This window comes from Protomyctophum bolini (assembly GCF_963924005.1).
Source record: "Protomyctophum bolini genome assembly, chromosome: 6".
Taxonomy (NCBI): domain Eukaryota; kingdom Metazoa; phylum Chordata; class Actinopteri; order Myctophiformes; family Myctophidae; genus Protomyctophum; species Protomyctophum bolini.
Genome location: NC_137867.1, coordinates 1,978,437 through 1,997,819, shown reverse-complemented (window position 1 = coordinate 1,997,819; position 19,383 = coordinate 1,978,437). Strand labels below are relative to the sequence as shown.

Sequence of the window (19,383 nt, the reverse complement as noted above, 5' to 3'; positions counted from 1 at the left end):
GTCTGTCTTGTATTATTTTTGGTGTTTTGTGTTGTGTCTTTGAATTTTTATGTTTCATGTTGGCCTAAGGTGTTTGGGTATTGTCTGTCTTGCATTATTTTTGGTGTTTTGTGTTGTGTCTTTGAATTTTTTATGTTTCATGTTGTCCTAAGGTGTTTGGGTATTGTATGTTTTGTATTATTTTTGGTGTTTTGTGTTGTGTCTTTGAATTTTGTATGCTTCATGTGGTACTAATGTGTTTGGGTTATTGTCTGTCTTGTATTATTTTTGGTGTTTTGTGTTGTGTCTTTGAATTTTTATGTTTCATGTTGGCCTAAGGTGTTTGGGTATTGTCTGTCTTGTATTATTTTGGTGTTTTGTGTTGTGTCTTGGAATTTTGTATGCTTCATGTGGTACTAATGTGTTTGGATTATTGTATAACTTGTATTATTTTTGGTGTTTTGTGTTGTGTCTTTGAATTTTGTATGCTTCATGTTGTTAATAATTAATACAACAGGCCGCCTGTTTGTAATAATATAATATTTTGAATAATATATATATATATAATATTTTTGAATTGAAAAAAATAATACAAGATATACAATAACCCAGACACATTAGGACAACATGAAGCATACAAAATTCAAAGACACAACACAAAACACCAAAAATAATACAAGTTATACAATAATCCAAACACATTAGTACCACATGAAGCATACAAAATTCCAAGACACAACACAAAACACCAAAATAATACAAGACAGACAATACCCAACCCCATTAGGACAACATGAAACATAAAAAATTCAAAGACACCAACACAAAACACCAAAAATAATACAAGACAGACAATAACCCAAACACATTAGTACCACATGAAGCATGCAAAATTCAAAGACACAACACAAAACACCAAAAATAATACAAGACAGACAATACCCAACCCCATTAGGACAACATGAAACATAAAAAATTCAAAGACACCAACACAAAACACCAAAAATAATACAAGACAGACAATAACCCAAACACATTAGTACCACATGAAGCATGCAAAATTCAAAGACACAACACAAAACACAAAAAATTATACAAGATATACAATACCCAACCCCATTAGGACAACATGAAACATAACAATTTCAAAGATCCCAACACAAAACACCAAAAATAATACAAGACAGACAATAACCCAAACACATTAGTACCACATGAAGCATGCAAAATTCAAAGACACAACACAAAACACAAAAAATAATACAAGATATACAATACCCAACCCCATTAGGACAACATGAAACATAAAAAATTCAAAGACACAACACAAAACACCAAAAATAATACAAGACAGACAATAACCCAAACACATTAGTACCACATGAAGCATGCAAAATTCAAAGACACAACACAAAACACAAAAAATAATACAAGATATACAATACCCAACCCCATTAGGACAACATGAAACATAAAAAATTCAAAGACACAACACAAAACACCGAAAATAATACAAGACAGACAATAACCCAAACACATTAGTACCACATGAAGCATGCAAAATTCAAAGACACAACACAAAACACCAAAAATAATACAAGACAGACAATAAACCATACACATTAGGACACCATGAAACATACAAAATTCAAAGACACAACACAAAACACCAAAAATAATACAAGACAGACAATAAACCAGACACATTAGGACAACATGAAACATACAAAATTCAAAAAACACAAAATATTGACAAGTATAGAGTTAAAGATCTATAAGGAGACTATTTGATTACCAACTCTCCATGATTTAGCGGGGGGGAGGGTCACCTGAACCCTCTCAAAGACCATCGGTAGCCCCCGGACCATTGCTTGAAAACATTTGCACTAGGTGACTGAAATCAGGGCATAAATGGTATTGCAGTTGTAAATATATATATAGAAATTGACCACTAGGGGGATATCCTTGACTTACACAAGAATTACATTCAAGGACCACTGGTGGTCCCCAGACCAATGATTGAAAAACATTTCCCTAGATGACTGAGATCACATCAGGGCATAAATGGTATTGCAGTGTAAATATTTATATAGAGATTGAACACTAGGGGGGTATCATTGATTTTTCACAAGAATTACATTCAAGGACCATTGGTGGTCCCCAGACCATTGATTGAAAAACATTGCCCTAGATGACTGAGATCACATCAGGGCATAGTAGGTATTGCAGTGTAATTATATATATATATAGAGATTGACCACTAGGAGGAATCACACACCCACTGTCAATGTATGTAGGGAATTTAAGGAATCCATGGAATGTTATTACTAACTTGATTAATTTATGCATACAATTCACTTCGAAGATAAGGATCCCCCACCTCTGTGTTTATCTAATTTGCATTTTACTACTAGCACCTGGCATTCCACAAAGAGGGGGACCCCATCCCCCCACCTCACCCCCAGTGAGTCATCTAATTTGCATGTTTACTACTAGCACCTGGTTAGAGCCCATCCCCCCCTTGTTTATCTAACTTGCACCTGTTTAGATACCATCCCCCACCAAACTTCAAACGATTTCAAGACAGTGACCCCCCCTGGCCCTAAATAAATATTGCCTGAGGTTAGCGACCATCCCCCCACCTTAACCCCAGTGACAAATTTACATATTGTATTTATTTGTTTTTCACACCTTCGAGTCAGCATCTCTGCAGGCTTTTGGGGAGGCATGGCACATGGAGACAGGGAGAGAGAGAGATGAGATCAGCTAATCACACACACATGCATTTATAAATAACCTATTATTAGTTTTTATTATTATTTAATTATAAACTATTATATGCTAATTATATTTATGGATATTTTATTGGTTATGGATATTTATGATTATGCTAATTATATCTATTTATATCTATCTATTTTAATTACTAATTTGCATAATTTATTCATTAATTGCTCACTAGCGCCACTAGTGGCCAAAAAGTGTACCAAACCCCCATCATATTATACTACTGGTTGGCAAACCTATCAAGGTGCATTACCGCCACCAGCTGGACTGTGTAGTACTAGGGACTAAACAGCAAACCAATAAAATAAATCAAAACTCCTAAATTCTATTCACCAAGTGGGTATTTCTTATGTACTTAATAATGTAGTGGTAAACTTTGCCTGCTTCTTTTCCCAAAAGACCTGACACTGTGCAATTCTGATGTTTCAGCCGGCGGAGCAACTGATTCCTCTCACTACTGTACTTCCTACAGTGTAGAAGTACATGCTCTACTGTTTCTTGTTCCTCTCTTCCACACTCTGTACACCTTCCTGTCGGGTGCTTCCCTATTATATGTAGCGTACTGTTAAGACCTGAGTGTCCAATTCTCATGCGAGTAATAATACTCTCCTCCCTCCTGCTCCAACCTACCACCCTCTCAGTACCAACCTGTCTCTGAATGTTATAGAGGTGTCTTCCAACCTCCCCTTCATCCCAATACTCCTGCCATACTGCCTGTGAATATTTCCTGATCATTGGTTTGACTTCACTCTTGCTTATAGACACTCGCATGTCTACCTGCTCCACTCTTAACGATTGCTTGGCCAGAATGTCTACACGCTCATTACCTTCCACTCCAGAATGAGCTGGAACCCACAAGAACTGTGTTACTATTCCTCTGTTTCCTATTAGTCGGGGATCCAGTCACCGGAAATTTGAGAGGACCTGTGATGTCATGCTATACTTTTTTTTTGTGTTTTTTCTATTAATTTGGTCATTAAGGTCCATAGAATAAGAGGGCTGCTCTGCCGGAAACATCGCAAAAAAGTTATGGCCATTTTAGTATAATGAAGCCTTTATTTTTTTGCCCATTTTCGCCTATTGTAAAAAACTAGGTTTATTTTCTTAAAGTGCTCAGTAGGTTGTGTAGGCTGTCAATAAATGATTCCCAGATACACAGAACACATAATGTGAACAACACCAAGTCCAGAAAAACACTCACAAAGCCTTTCCAAATGATTTATAGCCATTTTTGGTACCAAAAATTCATCCGTTTTTTGCATTTTTCCCAATACTTTCATCTTTACTTCAATAGTAATCAACTTTGCCATGGGTTATGACATCAGCCAATGTGTCATTCTTTTCATCAATTTATATAGTCATTCCACAATTCTTTTAATTAAAATCAACCCTAAATTAAAGGAACTGTGGTGACTTTATTGCCCTTATGCTCAAAATTCCCAGAGCCTTTTTTTTTCTTGAAAACACCTGTACCCCCACAAAATAAAAGTGTAACACAACAAATTCAAAACAACACAAGTATTTTTTTATTATAAAATAAACAGATGTGCACAGCTGATTCTTTGTTAGTTGAAATATCACACCTAGTGTGAAGTGAGCTGTGCTATTTATGATAGCAGGAGCACAGCTCAAAAAAGGAAATTAAACATTGTCTGAATAAAATAAAGATTATGTCTAATATCACGAAAATGAAAATGATCAGGAAAATGAAAACAACTAACTAATCAACTCACTCACTGTCACTGTCTTCGAGTGTGAGTTCAACTCGTGAACATCTTTTGGGGTCCCCAGTGCAGAGACAGGCAATGACATACTTGACACCGGCTCTTGCACAGGAGCATCCTCTGGCACACTTGCTTTTCTTGCAGTGGCAATATTTGGTGCGCTTGTATTGTGCAGGTTTTGCATCCTTCAGCATTATTGTTGCCACCAGCTTACCATTGACAAGCTCTCTGCCAAAGTTGATTGCCACAGGGTAGGTTGGCTGAGACATGTGTGCCCTCTTACATACAACCAACTGATGCAGGGCTCTGAGAAGGTGTAATTTGAAGGCATCTTCAGTAGGTGGAAGGCAACGCAGGTCTCCTTTGATGTTGCCAAAAAGATGGGCTCGCAGTGCATCCAAGTTACCACTGAAGTCACTCCTCTCATACAGTGAAGCCATGTATCGTCTAGCCGCTGTCACGACATCTTGTGTAACATCCAGACTTTCCCCAGAGTCACCGTATTGGCACAGAGGCAGAAGGTCTTTCAGGTGATCAACGGCAGCTTTGTAGGCACGTCTTTTTCCTCTTCTGTAAAGATAGCCCACTGTGTCACATCCAGTCAGTATGTAGGTGCTGAGGAGTATGGATGAAAGATCGGAAGCTTCAACATCATACTTCACTGCCAGGGCATCCACAATTGCATGAGCAGGTAGGTAGATATCCATCTTCTTTACCCATAGCTCTTGTAGGCCATCCATGTGTGTGATGTAATATATGCACATCATGATCACATCTGTGTCAGTAGCCACAACTACAGCCCGTTCGTGGTGCAGATGTTCTACTGAGTATGCAATGTGGGCAAACATCCTGGTATCTGCCTCCTCATGCTTCTCACAGGACAGTTCTGGAAGCTCAACCTGACAATCTGCTGATAACAGAACAGTGCGACTAGGATCATGGAAAAGTCCACCCAGAATAAGTGTGCATCCAGCAGGAAGTGATTTGTGCTGAGCAGCCCATGCTTCTCCCATATAGTTCAACAGGTTTGCTTTATTCAGTGGATTTTGAACAAAGCCTTTCCATTCAGGTAAGGCAAGACTATCATGTGGCTTGTACTCCTTCATCTTGCTGGAGACATCATATCGATCACCAACAAAGTGGATGCAGTCACAGTTGTCTGGGATACCACTAAGGAGCTGCTTCAGGTATTTTTCTTGCAGTTCATGGAAGGTGCTGCAACCAAGATGTTGTTGACGCTGGATGAATGCCATGGCATCAACCACCATTACAACAGGCTTGTCGAATGGTGGCAATCTGTCCACTTCACACCATGAACTGCCAAGGGATGTCTTGATTGCAGCCAAGTAGTCAGCCTTATTCCCTTTTCGCATGGCATAACCTTGGTCAAGGGATGGATCTGGCTCCGTGATCCTAGTCGCACTGTTCTGTTATCAGCAGATTGCCAGGTTGAGCTTCCAGAACTTCCAGAACTGTGAGAAGCATGAGGAGGCAGATACTAGGATGTTTGCCCACATTGCATACTCAGTAGAACATCTGCACCACGAACGGGCTGTAGTTGTGGCTACTGACACAGATGTGATCATGATGTGCATATTACATCACACACATGGATGGCCTACAGGAGCTATGGGTAAAGAAGATGGATATCTACCTACCTGCTCATGCAATTGTGGATGCCCTGGCAGTGAAGTATGATGTTGAAGCTTCCGATCTTTCATCCATACTCCTCAGCACCTACATACTGACTGGATGTGACACAGTGAGCTATCTTTACAGAAGGGGAAAAAGACGTGCCTACAAAGCTGCCGTAGATCACCTGAAAGACCTTCTGCCTCTGTGCCAAAATGGTGACTCTGGGGAAAGTCTGGATGTTACACAAGATGTCGGGACAGCGGCTAGATGATACATGGCTTCACTGTATGAGAGGAGTGACTTCAGTGGTAACTTGGATACACTGCGAGCCCATCTTTTTGGCAACATCAAAGGAGACATGCGTTGCCTTCCACCTACTGAAGATGCCTTCAAATTACACCTTCTCAGAGCCCTGCATCAGTTGGTTGTATGTAAGAGGGCACACATGTCTCAGCCAACCTACCCTGTGGTAACCAACTTTGGCAGAGAGCTTGTCAATGGTAAGCTGGTGGCAACAATGATGCTGAAGGATGCAAAACCTGCACAATACAAGCGCACCAAATATTGCCACTGCAAGAAAAGCAAGTGTGCCAGAGGATGCTCCTGTGCAAGAGCCGGTGTCAAGTATGTCATTGCCTGTCTCTGCACTGGGGACCCCAAAAGATGTTCACGAGTTGAACTCACACTCGAAGACAGTGACAGTGAGTGAGTTGATTAGTTAGTCGTTTTCATTTTCCTGATAATTTTCATTTTCGTGATATTAGACATTATTTTATTCAGACAATGTTTAATTTCCTTTTTTGAGCTGTGCTTCTGGAAGGAGTATAGCTCCAAGCGTCATGGGACGTTTAGCATGTATGTACGCCAATCAAGATCAAGGATAGCAATTGCATCACTATGATCACAACAGAGACAATATATATTAGTATTCATAAATAGCACAGCTCACTTCACACTAGGTGTGATATTTCAACTAACATAAAGAATCAGCTGTGCACATCTGTTTATTTTATAATAATAAAAAAAATACTTCGAATATAAATATATTGTAAAAATACTTTGAATTTGTTGTGTTACACTTTTATTTTGTGGGGGTACAGTTGTTTTCAAGAAAAAAAAGGCTCTGGGAATTTTGAGCATTAGGGTAATAAAGTCACCACAGTTCCTTTAATTTAGGGTTGATTTAAAAAAAAATGTGGAATGACTATAAAGATTGATGAAAAGAATGAGACATTGGCTGATGTCATAACCCATGGCAAAGTTGATTACTATTGAAGTAAAGATGAAAGTATTGGGAAAAATGCAAAAAACTGATGAATTTTTGGTACCAAAAATGGCTATAAATCATTTGGAAAGGCTTTGTGAGTGTATTTCTGGACTTGGTGTTGTTCACACATGTGTTCTGTGTATCTGGGAATCATTTATTGACAGCCTACACAACCTACTGAGCACTTTAAGAAAAGAAACCTAGTTTTTTACAATAGGCGAAAATGGGCAAAAGAATAAAGGCTTCATTATACTAAAATGGCCATAACTTTTTTTCGCGATGTTTCCGGCAGAGCAGCCCTCTTATTCTATGGACCTTAATGACCAAATTAATAGAAAAAACACCAAAAAAAAGTATAGCATGACATCACAGGTTCAACCCATTTTCAAGAGCTTTTGGGCCTGTGGATCCCCGACTATATTCTATATAAGCTCATATGTGCCTCACTAAGGAGGTCCATTCTGCATGCAGATCTGCCTGACTTGATGCTTTCCAGTGCAGAGAAGCTATCAGACGCAATAACAGTATTGTCAGTCCCTTTCTCCTCAACCCCTTCTCAACACCAACTCGTCTTTTTATGAAGGGCTGTCAGGGTACCCGACCCGTCAAATGTATGACGTCTACGGTAGGCTAAAGGTGACGAGTTGGTGCCTGGGGGTAAATGTGTCAAGTCACGTGACCACTGGCTTTCTTGCGCTGCATACGAATATATAATATAATATAGCTACTTTCTAATAGTTCCTGCGTTATAAATCCCGTTTAGATTATTTCCTTAATGAGAATTAATTTGATGCCTTCCATCTACTTTCTGGAAATGCATAATGAACGGCGCTGATTCACGTCGTTGTCTGTATGCAAGCATTTTTTTTTTCTGCTCTCGTTGCAAAGGATCTTTTAGTCCAGTGGAACACTTCTTTAAAGTGAATTACGCCTTTTCATAGTGTAGCAGTCCGTGCTGTTGCCTCTCAATTTATTGCTGCAGACAGACAGACAGACAGACAGACAGACAGACAGACAGACAGGCAGGCAGGCAGGCAGACAGTCGATTGATCGATCCAGACAGTCGATTGATCGATCCAGACAGTCGGTTGATCGATTCAGACAGTCGGTTGATCGATCCAACCATTAGCACATGAAATTAATTCATTTTGTATTACTTTTTCTGCAACAGAAATTCAGGGCTTTTTCATAACTACCGGTATACTATTTGTCCCTGTAATACTTCACTCCATCACTGACTGTTATGAATTGAACATGGACCCTATTGTAAACAAGTGTAATTCTTTATGGTGTCGTCCATGGTTAACAGTTTTGTATCCAGTTGTGCTTGAAATTTACTGCAATTCTCCAATCCTTTAATAAATACTTCAATCAAAACTGCAGACATGTCAGTGACAAATTGATAACCAGTGTTGGCCTAATATATTGTACTTTATGTTCCCCAGTAACTAGTAGTGTAACTTTACTTATTACAATTGCCTAAACAGCAATATTACTTATCCAAGTAATGCTGCATTACTGCATCTTCTCTACATGGTTTGTATATGGCCACCCGTCCATCCAGCTGCGTAGGAGCCATTTGAGTGCCCTCAAGGTCGTTGATACAAGCTGCTTTCACTGGTATGTTGCTCAAAAGATCAGTCAGTCTTGTGTGCCTACTCAGAACATCTGGAAATGTGAGTGGTCTAGTTCCTCTTTGAAGGGCATGGTAGTCTAGTATCCACAGAAGAATACAAAATGACTTGGTCTTTTGCTGTGACTATGACAATGTCTAGCGATGTCTTCTTTGTGTCACAACTGAGATCTATAATGTAATTAGCCTATCGCAAGCCCCTCCCCCCAAGCGCCAGCTCCGCCCCGACCTACGACAGAATCTCTACTTCCCCCCTCAGTTTAGCGTTGAAGTGAATGGAGGACCTACGACACACAAGGTATTATATTACATTATTTTAGCAAGTTTCATTGTTTTCGTTGAAACTGTTCTTTGTATGGGTACTGTAGTTGTTATGGGAGAGGCTACATATATTTTTTTGTTTATGAATCCCTTTTTTTAAGTAGAAATTAAACTTTAAAGTTACGGACCTCGTCCTGTAGCTCTGCCTCTGCTCCATAGCAGTGGAGGAGAGCTACCTTTTGTTAAAGTTCATCGCCACCCGTCCGGCTCTCAAAACTTGTTAAAGACATTACTTTAGCTAATGTTACATTATGATGGTCATGTTGTGTTTTTACTAGCAGATGTTAGCTGGTTAATATAATGTAACCATAGTTAAGCTAACGTAGCAAGCCTAACATGGTAAGCTCGAGAGCTTCTAGCCAGCACGTTAACTTTTATGTGATTTATAATCAAGCTTTGGCAGTGGGTACATTTAGACTAAAATGACTGTCATTATTTCAGAACATTCTTCTGATAGAAGACGAACATGCAGGTCGCATCCATCCACCACCTCCTCCAGCAGCAGCAGCAGCAACAACACGGTGTACCGAAGGAACCTGGCTGCAACTCGACACGTACTGTCCAGAAAAATGCAGGCAGTGGATCAAACAAATAATGTGGGAGACCATACGTCTGCTCCAAGTTAGGCATAACTGTAAAGGGAGCTGCTAATGTTATGATCACAAAACTGTAGGCTATTAAATTTAAATGTGTTGTCGTTACTACCTATCCTATTTACCATCAGGCTACCTAACGTTAGTCACTGTAAAGTTTAGCTACATACAAAATACTACAACCGGTATATGCATTGGTTGACCACCATTTGTGGTCAGTGCTGGAGGCTTCAGACAATGTCTATCAATCACGTTTCTTTGAACATTATCATATTGCATGTTTCTATACAACGTTATTAGTTATTACTATATCACCCTTGTCTTTTATTACTATAGGAGTCTGTCGTGGTAATATTCATTACCATTCACATGTTTTGCAGTGATATGCAAGCATATATTCTCTTAAAGTTAGTGGGGGTAGACCTTTCAACAAACCACAAGTTATTTTATCATTGAGTTTTGTTGTATACTAGTTAAAACTGTGATGTGACAATAAAGATGATTCTGATTCTAGTGTTGTGTTAAAGTTTTATTGAATCTTATCTTAAGGAAAGTGTCATTATATGGTGTAAATCTGCATGGCGTTTTCATTCAGAACTGTGTACACATTTGTGGGTCACTGAAGTCCACCAAGGTAGGTAGGCTACTCCAGTAACAAGGGAAAGCTGTATTAGAAAAGACAAGATACATATATACATTACATATTTAATGTCTCTTTCCAGAGAGTTTTGAGCTTTCACAAGAGGGGAACTTGGTAACAAATGATTATTTGATGGTTCATTGGTTTTATTGGTCGTGTGTGTGTGTGTGTGTGTGTGTGTGTGTGTATATATATAGGCTATATTTTTATTTGTGGGTAATGTTTTTAATGGTCAAACATTTTCACCGGCCGCCCCAGCCACACCCAACACGACAAGATCAGCACGGCAGAGATGCTTGCTGACAGACGCACCACCATGGCGGGGGATTTTAAAACATTACCTGTCGCTGTTTCAGAAGGTTTTTGGAACGACAGTTCCAAAATTTCATCAAGGTCGAGGCAGAAGGGGCTGCAGTATGCCTTTGAAGGCTATATACACAACATAAATATTAAAAAAGACGTCAACACACAAACAACAATAGTGGAAGCGCATGCATACCGTTCTCAATCCAAACACGAGAAACCCCACAACCTCGTCCTCAAATGTGACGAAGAGAAAGTTTTGGACCAGTCATGTTCCTGCACTGCCGGGTAAGTTATTAATACAGCTATTTAAATATTTTATGTCAACACATCTTCAGCAGAATCATGATGTCAACGTTAAGCCTACAGGTGCCTGGTGCCTATATAGTTCTACCCTAGCTAGAAAACCAGGCAGCTGTAGTGTAGTGTCCAAGTATGATGTAAACTAAGCCAATAATGTCAACTCTAGTTAACGAGTTATCTAGCATAAACGTCAGCTATTTTTAGGCATGTCATGGTTCTAAACAAGACTAGCAAGTAGAATACTCAACTAGTCTACCTAGTTAGCTAGAGACTCTAGTGTGGGGACATTCAGTACAGTCAGGTATGGGTATAGTACCTGACTACCTCGTCTGATAATGTATTTTCCATCAATATATAAAAGGTTAAAATGTACACCAGTGTATGTACAGTGTACTACTAGATGTCTGTCAACAGTGAATGATGTAGTTTTGGATGTTATCAGGCGATTTGGATGTTATGTCAGTGACAGCTGGCCTACAAGTTAACACTGGTTAAATGCATAATAGCCTAATATATCAATATGGAATACAATGAGAAGATGTGTGTACAAAACAAACAAGTCAGTATGTAGGAAAGGACTAATAACAATAACAATCGCCTGATAATATCCAAAACCGTACATCATTCACTGTTGACATCTAGTAGTACACTGTACACTACATTTTACCTTTTATTTATTGATGGAAAATACATTATCAGACGAGGTAGTCTTATCCTTCTATATGCCAACATGTTTTATTTTATTTTATCAGGGCACCAGGATATTGTTCCCATCTTGTAGGCCTGGTGTTTACACTCGATTATTCCCGGGCAAGCAAAGAGAAACCCTGTCATGGGAATGAAGAGGCCACCTCATGTACAAGTCAGCCTCAACAGTGGCACAAAGCAAGAGGTAAAAATATCACTAGTGAACCAGTGATGAAGGTGGCCAAGGCGAAGGTCAACCGTAAGAGGAAACCTATCATGTCCACTTATACCCACGACAAGTAAGTTCTTGCTTTCAATGTACAGTGTAACAATATGTTTTTCTATGGACCCTGAGTCTGCAAAAAGGCATTAATTCATTCAATACCAGTAAGGCACTTCTGTATGTACTTCTGTTTTAGGAAAGAGCTGGGATCCGAAACATTTAGTCTTTTGAGAGAGATGACCGATGCCCCAATAAGTTACCTTTCATCAGAACCACAACATGTAGAAGATGTCGGAGGCATCAAGTATCCTCTGGGATGTGGGCTAAGCCACCAGGTAAGTTAGAGAATAAAGTTAGAGACTTAAAAACATATTCCCCACAGGTTTATTAACACAAAACCAACCGAAAACAATGAAGACATATTCAGTGCCGTTCTCTTTCACGCACTATGGCCCACATGCAACACATGTTTACAGTCACAAGAACAAACCATGTTTTTATGTCGGTCATTCTCAAACATAAAAAAAAAGAAAAAAGCAGATCTACAAGCTGGTAGCATGGCAGTGTTATTTCAATACCTAAAGTATAACATAATGCTTTAAACACCAAAAGGGGTTCCCGTCCAGAATGTGTTAAAACAAAAAACTGTAGCGAAAAGGCCTTGTGCACACCTACAAGGACAGGTGCGTGGGAGCCGGTAACCAAATTTGATGCAGCAAAGTGCAGTGATGTCATTTCAGAAAACATGCCCCAGAATACAAATCCCTACTGTACCTTACTGTTTAAGAATGTGAGGCTGGAAATTTGACAACATGCTCACAACATACCATATTTGATTTATGTTCCCAATCCTAGTATTTGGAATTCTGCCTGACACAATTTTGAATTTTTTTATTTTACCAATGGCTCTCTCAACGTGCACCCGGTGCTTTGCAATGCGCTTTGTTGCGAGCACATCTCCAGCTGGCATTTGTCTCTTAGACCTGGCAAAGGGTGGAATATTTAACTGTAGTCCTATTGCGGTCAGGTCTTCCTCTATTAGAAACCCCTTATCAGCCATTATGCCATCCCCCCTCTGCAAATACCCAACCTCAATCAGTTGTTTGAGGAGTGGGATGATGCCACACCTCCTGACTATTTCCTTGTCAGACTAACAGCCAGTGAAAAGGGCAGATGAAAAAATCACAGCACCACGAGGGTCGCAGGCAACAAGTGATTTGAGGGTGTTGGTACTTTTATAATTTGAATAGCTTTTGCTCTGGATTGCCAATGAGGTTGGTTTTTCAATTTTCACTTCTGTGCAATCTATAATTGCAAATGTTGATGGGTAGTCTGATTTGTATTCTGGGGGCATGTTTTCTGAAATGACATCCCTGTGAGGCCAAATTGGTAATTCACCCAAAATGTCAAACATGTAGTCAATCCAGGAATTGAAAAGAACACTTGCGTTTTGTGTGGCGATATAAATCTAAAGGCAAGGTTTTTCAGATCTTCATTGTTGCGCAGTTTCATTAAAACAAATAGCAACTGCCTACGGAGTGGCATCTCTACAATTTTCCAATTATTTCTCTTGTATTTTAGTGGGACGTTTACTTGGGGGATGTCTGGATTAGCTGGAATGCCAAATAGTGTGCACAGTTGGTTAAAACGTGCATACGTGAACCCAGTACTGTATTCCATCATTTTGGGGATTTCATTATCATTAAGAAGTTCAGGTGTAAGTGTACCCTCTTTAAGTGTCTCTATAGTTTTTTTCAGACGTTCTACCTCCGTTTCTTTTACAGCCAATTTCAATGTCAAGTTCTCATTGTCTTCCTTTAATTTCTTCACTTCTTCTGCGTCATGTTCCTCCTCAGCTTCCCTCTGGTGGTCCTGCTGGTCGTGGTCCTCCGGAGGTGGGGGCTCCAAACTCTCTGGAAATAGAAATTATTACGGTACATATTAATGATTTTAATGTATATTTTTTTGTCTTGTTTTTCCTTTACAGCTTCCCCTTATTATCACTGGAGCTGCAGCACCTACTGCAGATGGTGGAGAGCCTCCTGATAGTGATGAAGATGACTTCCCCAACTTCAAATTGCCCCCCAACCAACAGATGTGTGCAGAGTTTTTCATGAGAATGCCATGAAAATCTACACCAAAATGACAATTTCAGTACAGGAGTCAATACAATTAGAACAAAATACCAGAAAGCAAAACTCAAATAACTTGTGGTTTGTGGAAAGGTCTACTCGACTAACTTCGAGCACTTTCAAAAGAATATGCTCTAGGAGAGCTGACCATGACACTCTTGCTGAAAAGTTAAAATGTACAGGATCGGTCAAAACGAAAGCTATGAAGAGAGGTATAGAAGAAGAGCCTGTAGCAGTGGCAGAGTACACCAAGGTCACTGGCAATCCAGTGTATCCATGTGGCTTGGTTGTAAATCCACATGCACCACATCTTGGAACTTCACCTGACCGTAAGGTCATAGAGAGAAAGGGTGAAAGCACTAACTATGGGCTTTTAGAAATTAAATGCCCATCGAAGGATAGCATCACGCGGTGTCCCTACTTGTCCAAGCAGGCAGATGGCAGCTATAAGCTAAAAGAGTGTCACGACTACTACTATCAGATAATGGGGCAGCTTGGGCTCACTGGTATGTCATGGTGTGATTTATTTGTTAAATGTGCTGAAGACCATCACCTACAGCGGATACACTTTGATGCAGCAAAATGGGAAGAGATGAAGAACAAACTTGATGTTTTTTACTTTGATTACTACATTAACCACATGTCATGAACCCCAGCATTTCTATTCTGGGCACAAAGGGGGTGCAATAAACTGATACCTCAAATTACCTTGTCTGGACTTTCTGATTTGTGACACATTGTGAGCTTGTAGATCAGCTATAGTACAACAAAGTATGTCATCACTCACCAACAATACTACCCTGTTCTTCTGGGGTTTTCTCCAGGTTACTGGATGTGGAGGCCTCATCCTCCTCAAAATCACATCTGAGTCTGTAAAAGCACAACTCATGTTAGTTGACTATTTTGTGTTTCTGAATAGTAGTACCTGCTGGGGCAAAAATGCATGTTACAACACAGCGGTCTTGATAAATTAAATGTTCCTTGTGTACCGTTTTTTGGGAGCCTTTCGACAGCCACCTTGTTGCTCCCTTGTTGGCTTAGACACGCTCACAGCAGCCATGGGGTTGGGGAAGTCATCGGTAGGCTTTCCATTCACAAAATGCTACAAAGATTAAAGAAAAATAAGTTTGCATTTTAATGATATATATCACTACAAAACATGCTCATGTTTTGCAGTGAAATATTTGTGTGAATAGACGTGCTAACAATACACAGGTAAATACATATTAGTATGGCAATGAAGGTTAAAATGCAATGGTGCTAGTGATAACGTGTTCTGTGTAGTGTAGAAATGTAATGCAAAGAAATAGCATCATGATTTACAGACATTGTCTGAAGCCTCTATAGCACTTGTGCAAACATGTATTGTATACACAGGATCACAATGGAAAGGAGCCCTCTGGGATTTTTCTATCATACTTTTAACATTACATGCACCTGCTGTATTTGTATGTAGGCAAACTTTACAGTTTTGAGATTAGCTCATGTCTAACAGCATATTATCAACAAGAGCCCTATGCCTACCTTGGAGCACACATATATGTGATGGTCTATTGTGGTGGGGTTCAGTTGAGCATAGGGTCTCCCACATTGTTTGATCCACTGCCTGCATTTCTCTGGTTGGGATTTAGGTTTTGGGAACGGGAAAAAGACCACTCCACCCTCCAGACGATCAGGGTACCGAGTGTCTGACTTGCACGTTCCGTGGGCACAACGTTTCACCATGTTCTGAAACAACGACAATGGCATTTTAGTCTAAATGTACCTACTACCAAAGCTTGATTATAAATCACATAAAAGTTAACGCGCTGTCTAGAATCTGTCGAGCTTACCATGTTATGAGGCTTGCTACGTTAGCTTAACTAATCGTGGTTACATTATATTAACCAGCTAACATCTGCTAGTAAAAACACAACATGTCCATCGTAATGTAACATTAGCAAAAGTAATGTCTTTAACAAGTTGAGAGCCGGCCGGGTGGCGATAAACTTTAACAAAAGCAGCTTATAGCTATAGCTCTCCGCAGCAGAGCTACAGGACGAGGTCCGTAACTTTAACGTTTTTTTCTGCTTAAAAAAGGCGATCTATAAACAAAAAAATATATGTAGCCTCTCCCATAACAACTACAGTACCCATACAAAGAACAATTTCAATGAAACTTGCTAAAATAATGTAATATAAATAATACCTTGTGTGTCGTAGGTCCTCCGGCTCCATTCACTTCAACGCTAAGCTGAGGGGGGAAGTAGACATTCTGTCGTAGGGGGCGGCGCAACGGGGCTTGTGGGAGGGGCTTGCGATTGGTGAATTGATCTTGATACCATATTACTTGTATATACTCAACACTGGTGACAACAATTAATTATATAAGAGGACTTCTGCTCTTAGCATTGAAACATTATTCCATTATTGATACAGCACCTTCACCTTACCAATAAGGCAACCAAAAGGCTGTGACGGTCTTATGCTTGGTGACCACCATGTATATAAAGCTGCTTGTAGTATATATTATCATTTATATGCTGCCCCTTGGTCGTGTCATCAGCGGACGTGGACTTTCCTTCCACTGTTACGCTGATGACACCCAGCTGTATATTAAGACTGCCCCCAACCCCTCTGCAGCCATATCATGTCTCACCACCGGTCTTGGGGAGATAAAGGCATGGATGAGCAACAACTTCCTTCAGTTAAACAGTAGCAAAACTGAAGCCCTTCTTGTTGGCACACCACACCAGATTATTTCATGCCCCATGTCCCATCTCACCTTCGACGGCCAGGTTATCCCCTTCTCCTCCTCAGTCACAAACCTGGGTGTCAGGTTTGACCCTCACCTGACATTCAGTGACCACATAAAACTTCTATGCAGAACCACATTCTACCATCTCAAAAACATCTCCAAACTCCGCCCCCTTCTAACCCAGTCAGATGCAGAGAAGCTCATCCATGCCTTTATCTCCTCTAGACTGGACTACTGCAACGCCCTCTTCATCGGGATTCCTGGCAAACATACAGAAGCTGCAATACATTCAGAACAGCGCTGCCAGGGTCCTGATGAAAGTCCGCAAGCATGACCATATCACACCCATCCTCCTCACATTGCACTGGCTCCCCGTTACAGCCAGGATCCACTACAAGGTCCTGCTGATCACTTACAACTGCATAAACGGACATGCCCCTCCATACCTACAGGAACTAATCACCCCTCCAAAAACATCCTCCACCCGCACCCTCAGATCTGCAAACAAACTCCTACTCCATGTTCCCGATACCAAGCTGCGCACCATGGGGGACCGGGCCTTTTTCTCAGCAGCACCACGTTTGTGGAATGGCCTCCCCATAGACCTGAGAGTGCCACAGACTGTGGAATGTTTTAAAAAAGGCCTGAAAACCTTCCTGTTCCGGAAGGCCTTTTTATGCTGAACTGTTTTTGCACTGTTTTTTTTGTTAAACCTGTTTTTAACCTTTTTATGATATCATGTGTTTTTAAACCTTGTAGCACTCTGAGATTCCTTGTGAATGAAAAGTGCATTATAAATAAAATTCATTATTATTATTATTATATAAAATTGCACAACTTGCATATAAGAAATTCTAAATAGACTGCATATGTAGGAAACTATTCTGAAGTAAATGGCAGGTCAATTATAAATAGGCAAAGAAGGAAATTGTAATAAACAATTTATTGAAAAAATAATACAATAAATGAAAAAAATTAAAACAATCATATGTTTTGGAATCCCTCGGCCGGCTCCCAGGTGTCCTCCCATTCCTTTCCACTGTAAAACATCCATGAATGCACACAACTGTTAAAATAATTTCTTATAGTTGTACCACAAGATTATTTATAGAAGCACATTTGAAAACTTCCAAAGCTGAACAAAACCCTGAGATCTTACCATGATGTGCAAGGGTGCCAGACTATGAGAGCCATCTCCTCTCCAGTCTCAGACGGCCCCACAAACAGACAAAAATAAGTGTTAGCCAGTTCAGCAGCCACTGGTAAATCCAGTACTATTCGACACAGTCAAATGAAACAGCTTACCTCTGTTTTCTTTGTCTCTTTTATGTGGTCCCATTTAAAAATCTTTGTTTTAGTACAAAGTTTGCAGCCTAAAAAGATTCAAAAATGGAAAACAGAAGGAGAAAAAAAAGAATAAGATTTAGACAAAGACAAGGGTTTGATATCCTCCAGGTGAGTTTTATCTCATGAAACAAGATAAAGCAAATTATAGTCAGTTAGCAATCCATTGTTTTCCATGATCCCTTGAAATAAAAGGGATTCTGGAAAGCTCGATCTGAGCTATGCAATCTTTTTCATAGTTCATAGTTCTTTGAATGTGTCCATGCACACCAAAAGATAACTCACAACTCACTCGAGTTGAAGAGCAAGGTGGTGTCTTTCAGTTTCCAGATCCTAATTTTTGGGATACGTGTATTTCCATTTGTGTTCATAATCATTTTCAGGGTGTACCGGTAGTCCAAACTATTGTTAATGAAAAAAATAATGTTGCCCAACCCTGTCATGTATTGAAGTGCCTGTAAAGTATCTGAATCTTATTCAGAGCCTTTACATGTCTGTTTACTGTATAATTTAACAGCAGGCACAAAACAGATGAAAAAATGCAGCTGAAAATAACAATAAGAATAAGGCTAGGTACACACTGCAAGTCCGCATGTAGTCATTCGCTATGCAGTTCATACACTTGATTGAAATCGGCTGTCAAATCGCTGTGGCCGATCAGCCGATAAGGGATCACACCGCAAGATATTTCACTAGGACTATGATTAATCTCCAACATGTTTATCGCAGTCTGAATGGCTTAACAGGATAAATTATATCAGCTGCCAGGTTTATTCTTAACTTTTAAAGCTCTTCATGGTGTGGTCTTCAGGTTTCTAAAAGTGGTTACAGAGTTTGACAACCTGATGCCTTCAGGCAGACTTCAAATATCTGAAAAACCAACATACTTCTTTTTCCTCTGCTGCTGTCCAGAGGAAGTGGGTCTAATATTAAACCACAATTATAACAGATAACCCTAATTTAAGGTGCTTGTCAGTCAAATGTAAGCGTTATTCATAGTCTGATTTATCTGTGACGCAGTGAAGAGCAAACCACCGCTCTCTCCAGCCCTTCTGTTTTTACTCACCACCGCTTC

General features: G+C 39.8%; 1 protein-coding gene across 1 annotated transcript; it reads right to left on the bottom strand.

Moving 5' to 3' along the window:
- Positions 1-6,014: 6,014 nt before the first annotated feature.
- On the bottom strand, positions 6,015-16,430 carry LOC308317806 (uncharacterized protein; the record flags this gene model as incomplete). Its single annotated transcript, XM_080767083.1, has 6 exons — positions 16,416-16,430; positions 15,752-15,955; positions 15,217-15,329; positions 15,015-15,097; positions 13,543-14,008; positions 6,015-6,057 (listed from the first exon to the last, which is right to left on the bottom strand). Exons 2-6 carry the CDS (start codon positions 15,950-15,952, stop codon positions 6,015-6,017), a joined length of 906 nt encoding a protein of 301 aa, XP_080623209.1. The 5' UTR covers positions 15,953-15,955; positions 16,416-16,430.
- Positions 16,431-19,383: the final 2,953 nt, after the last annotated feature.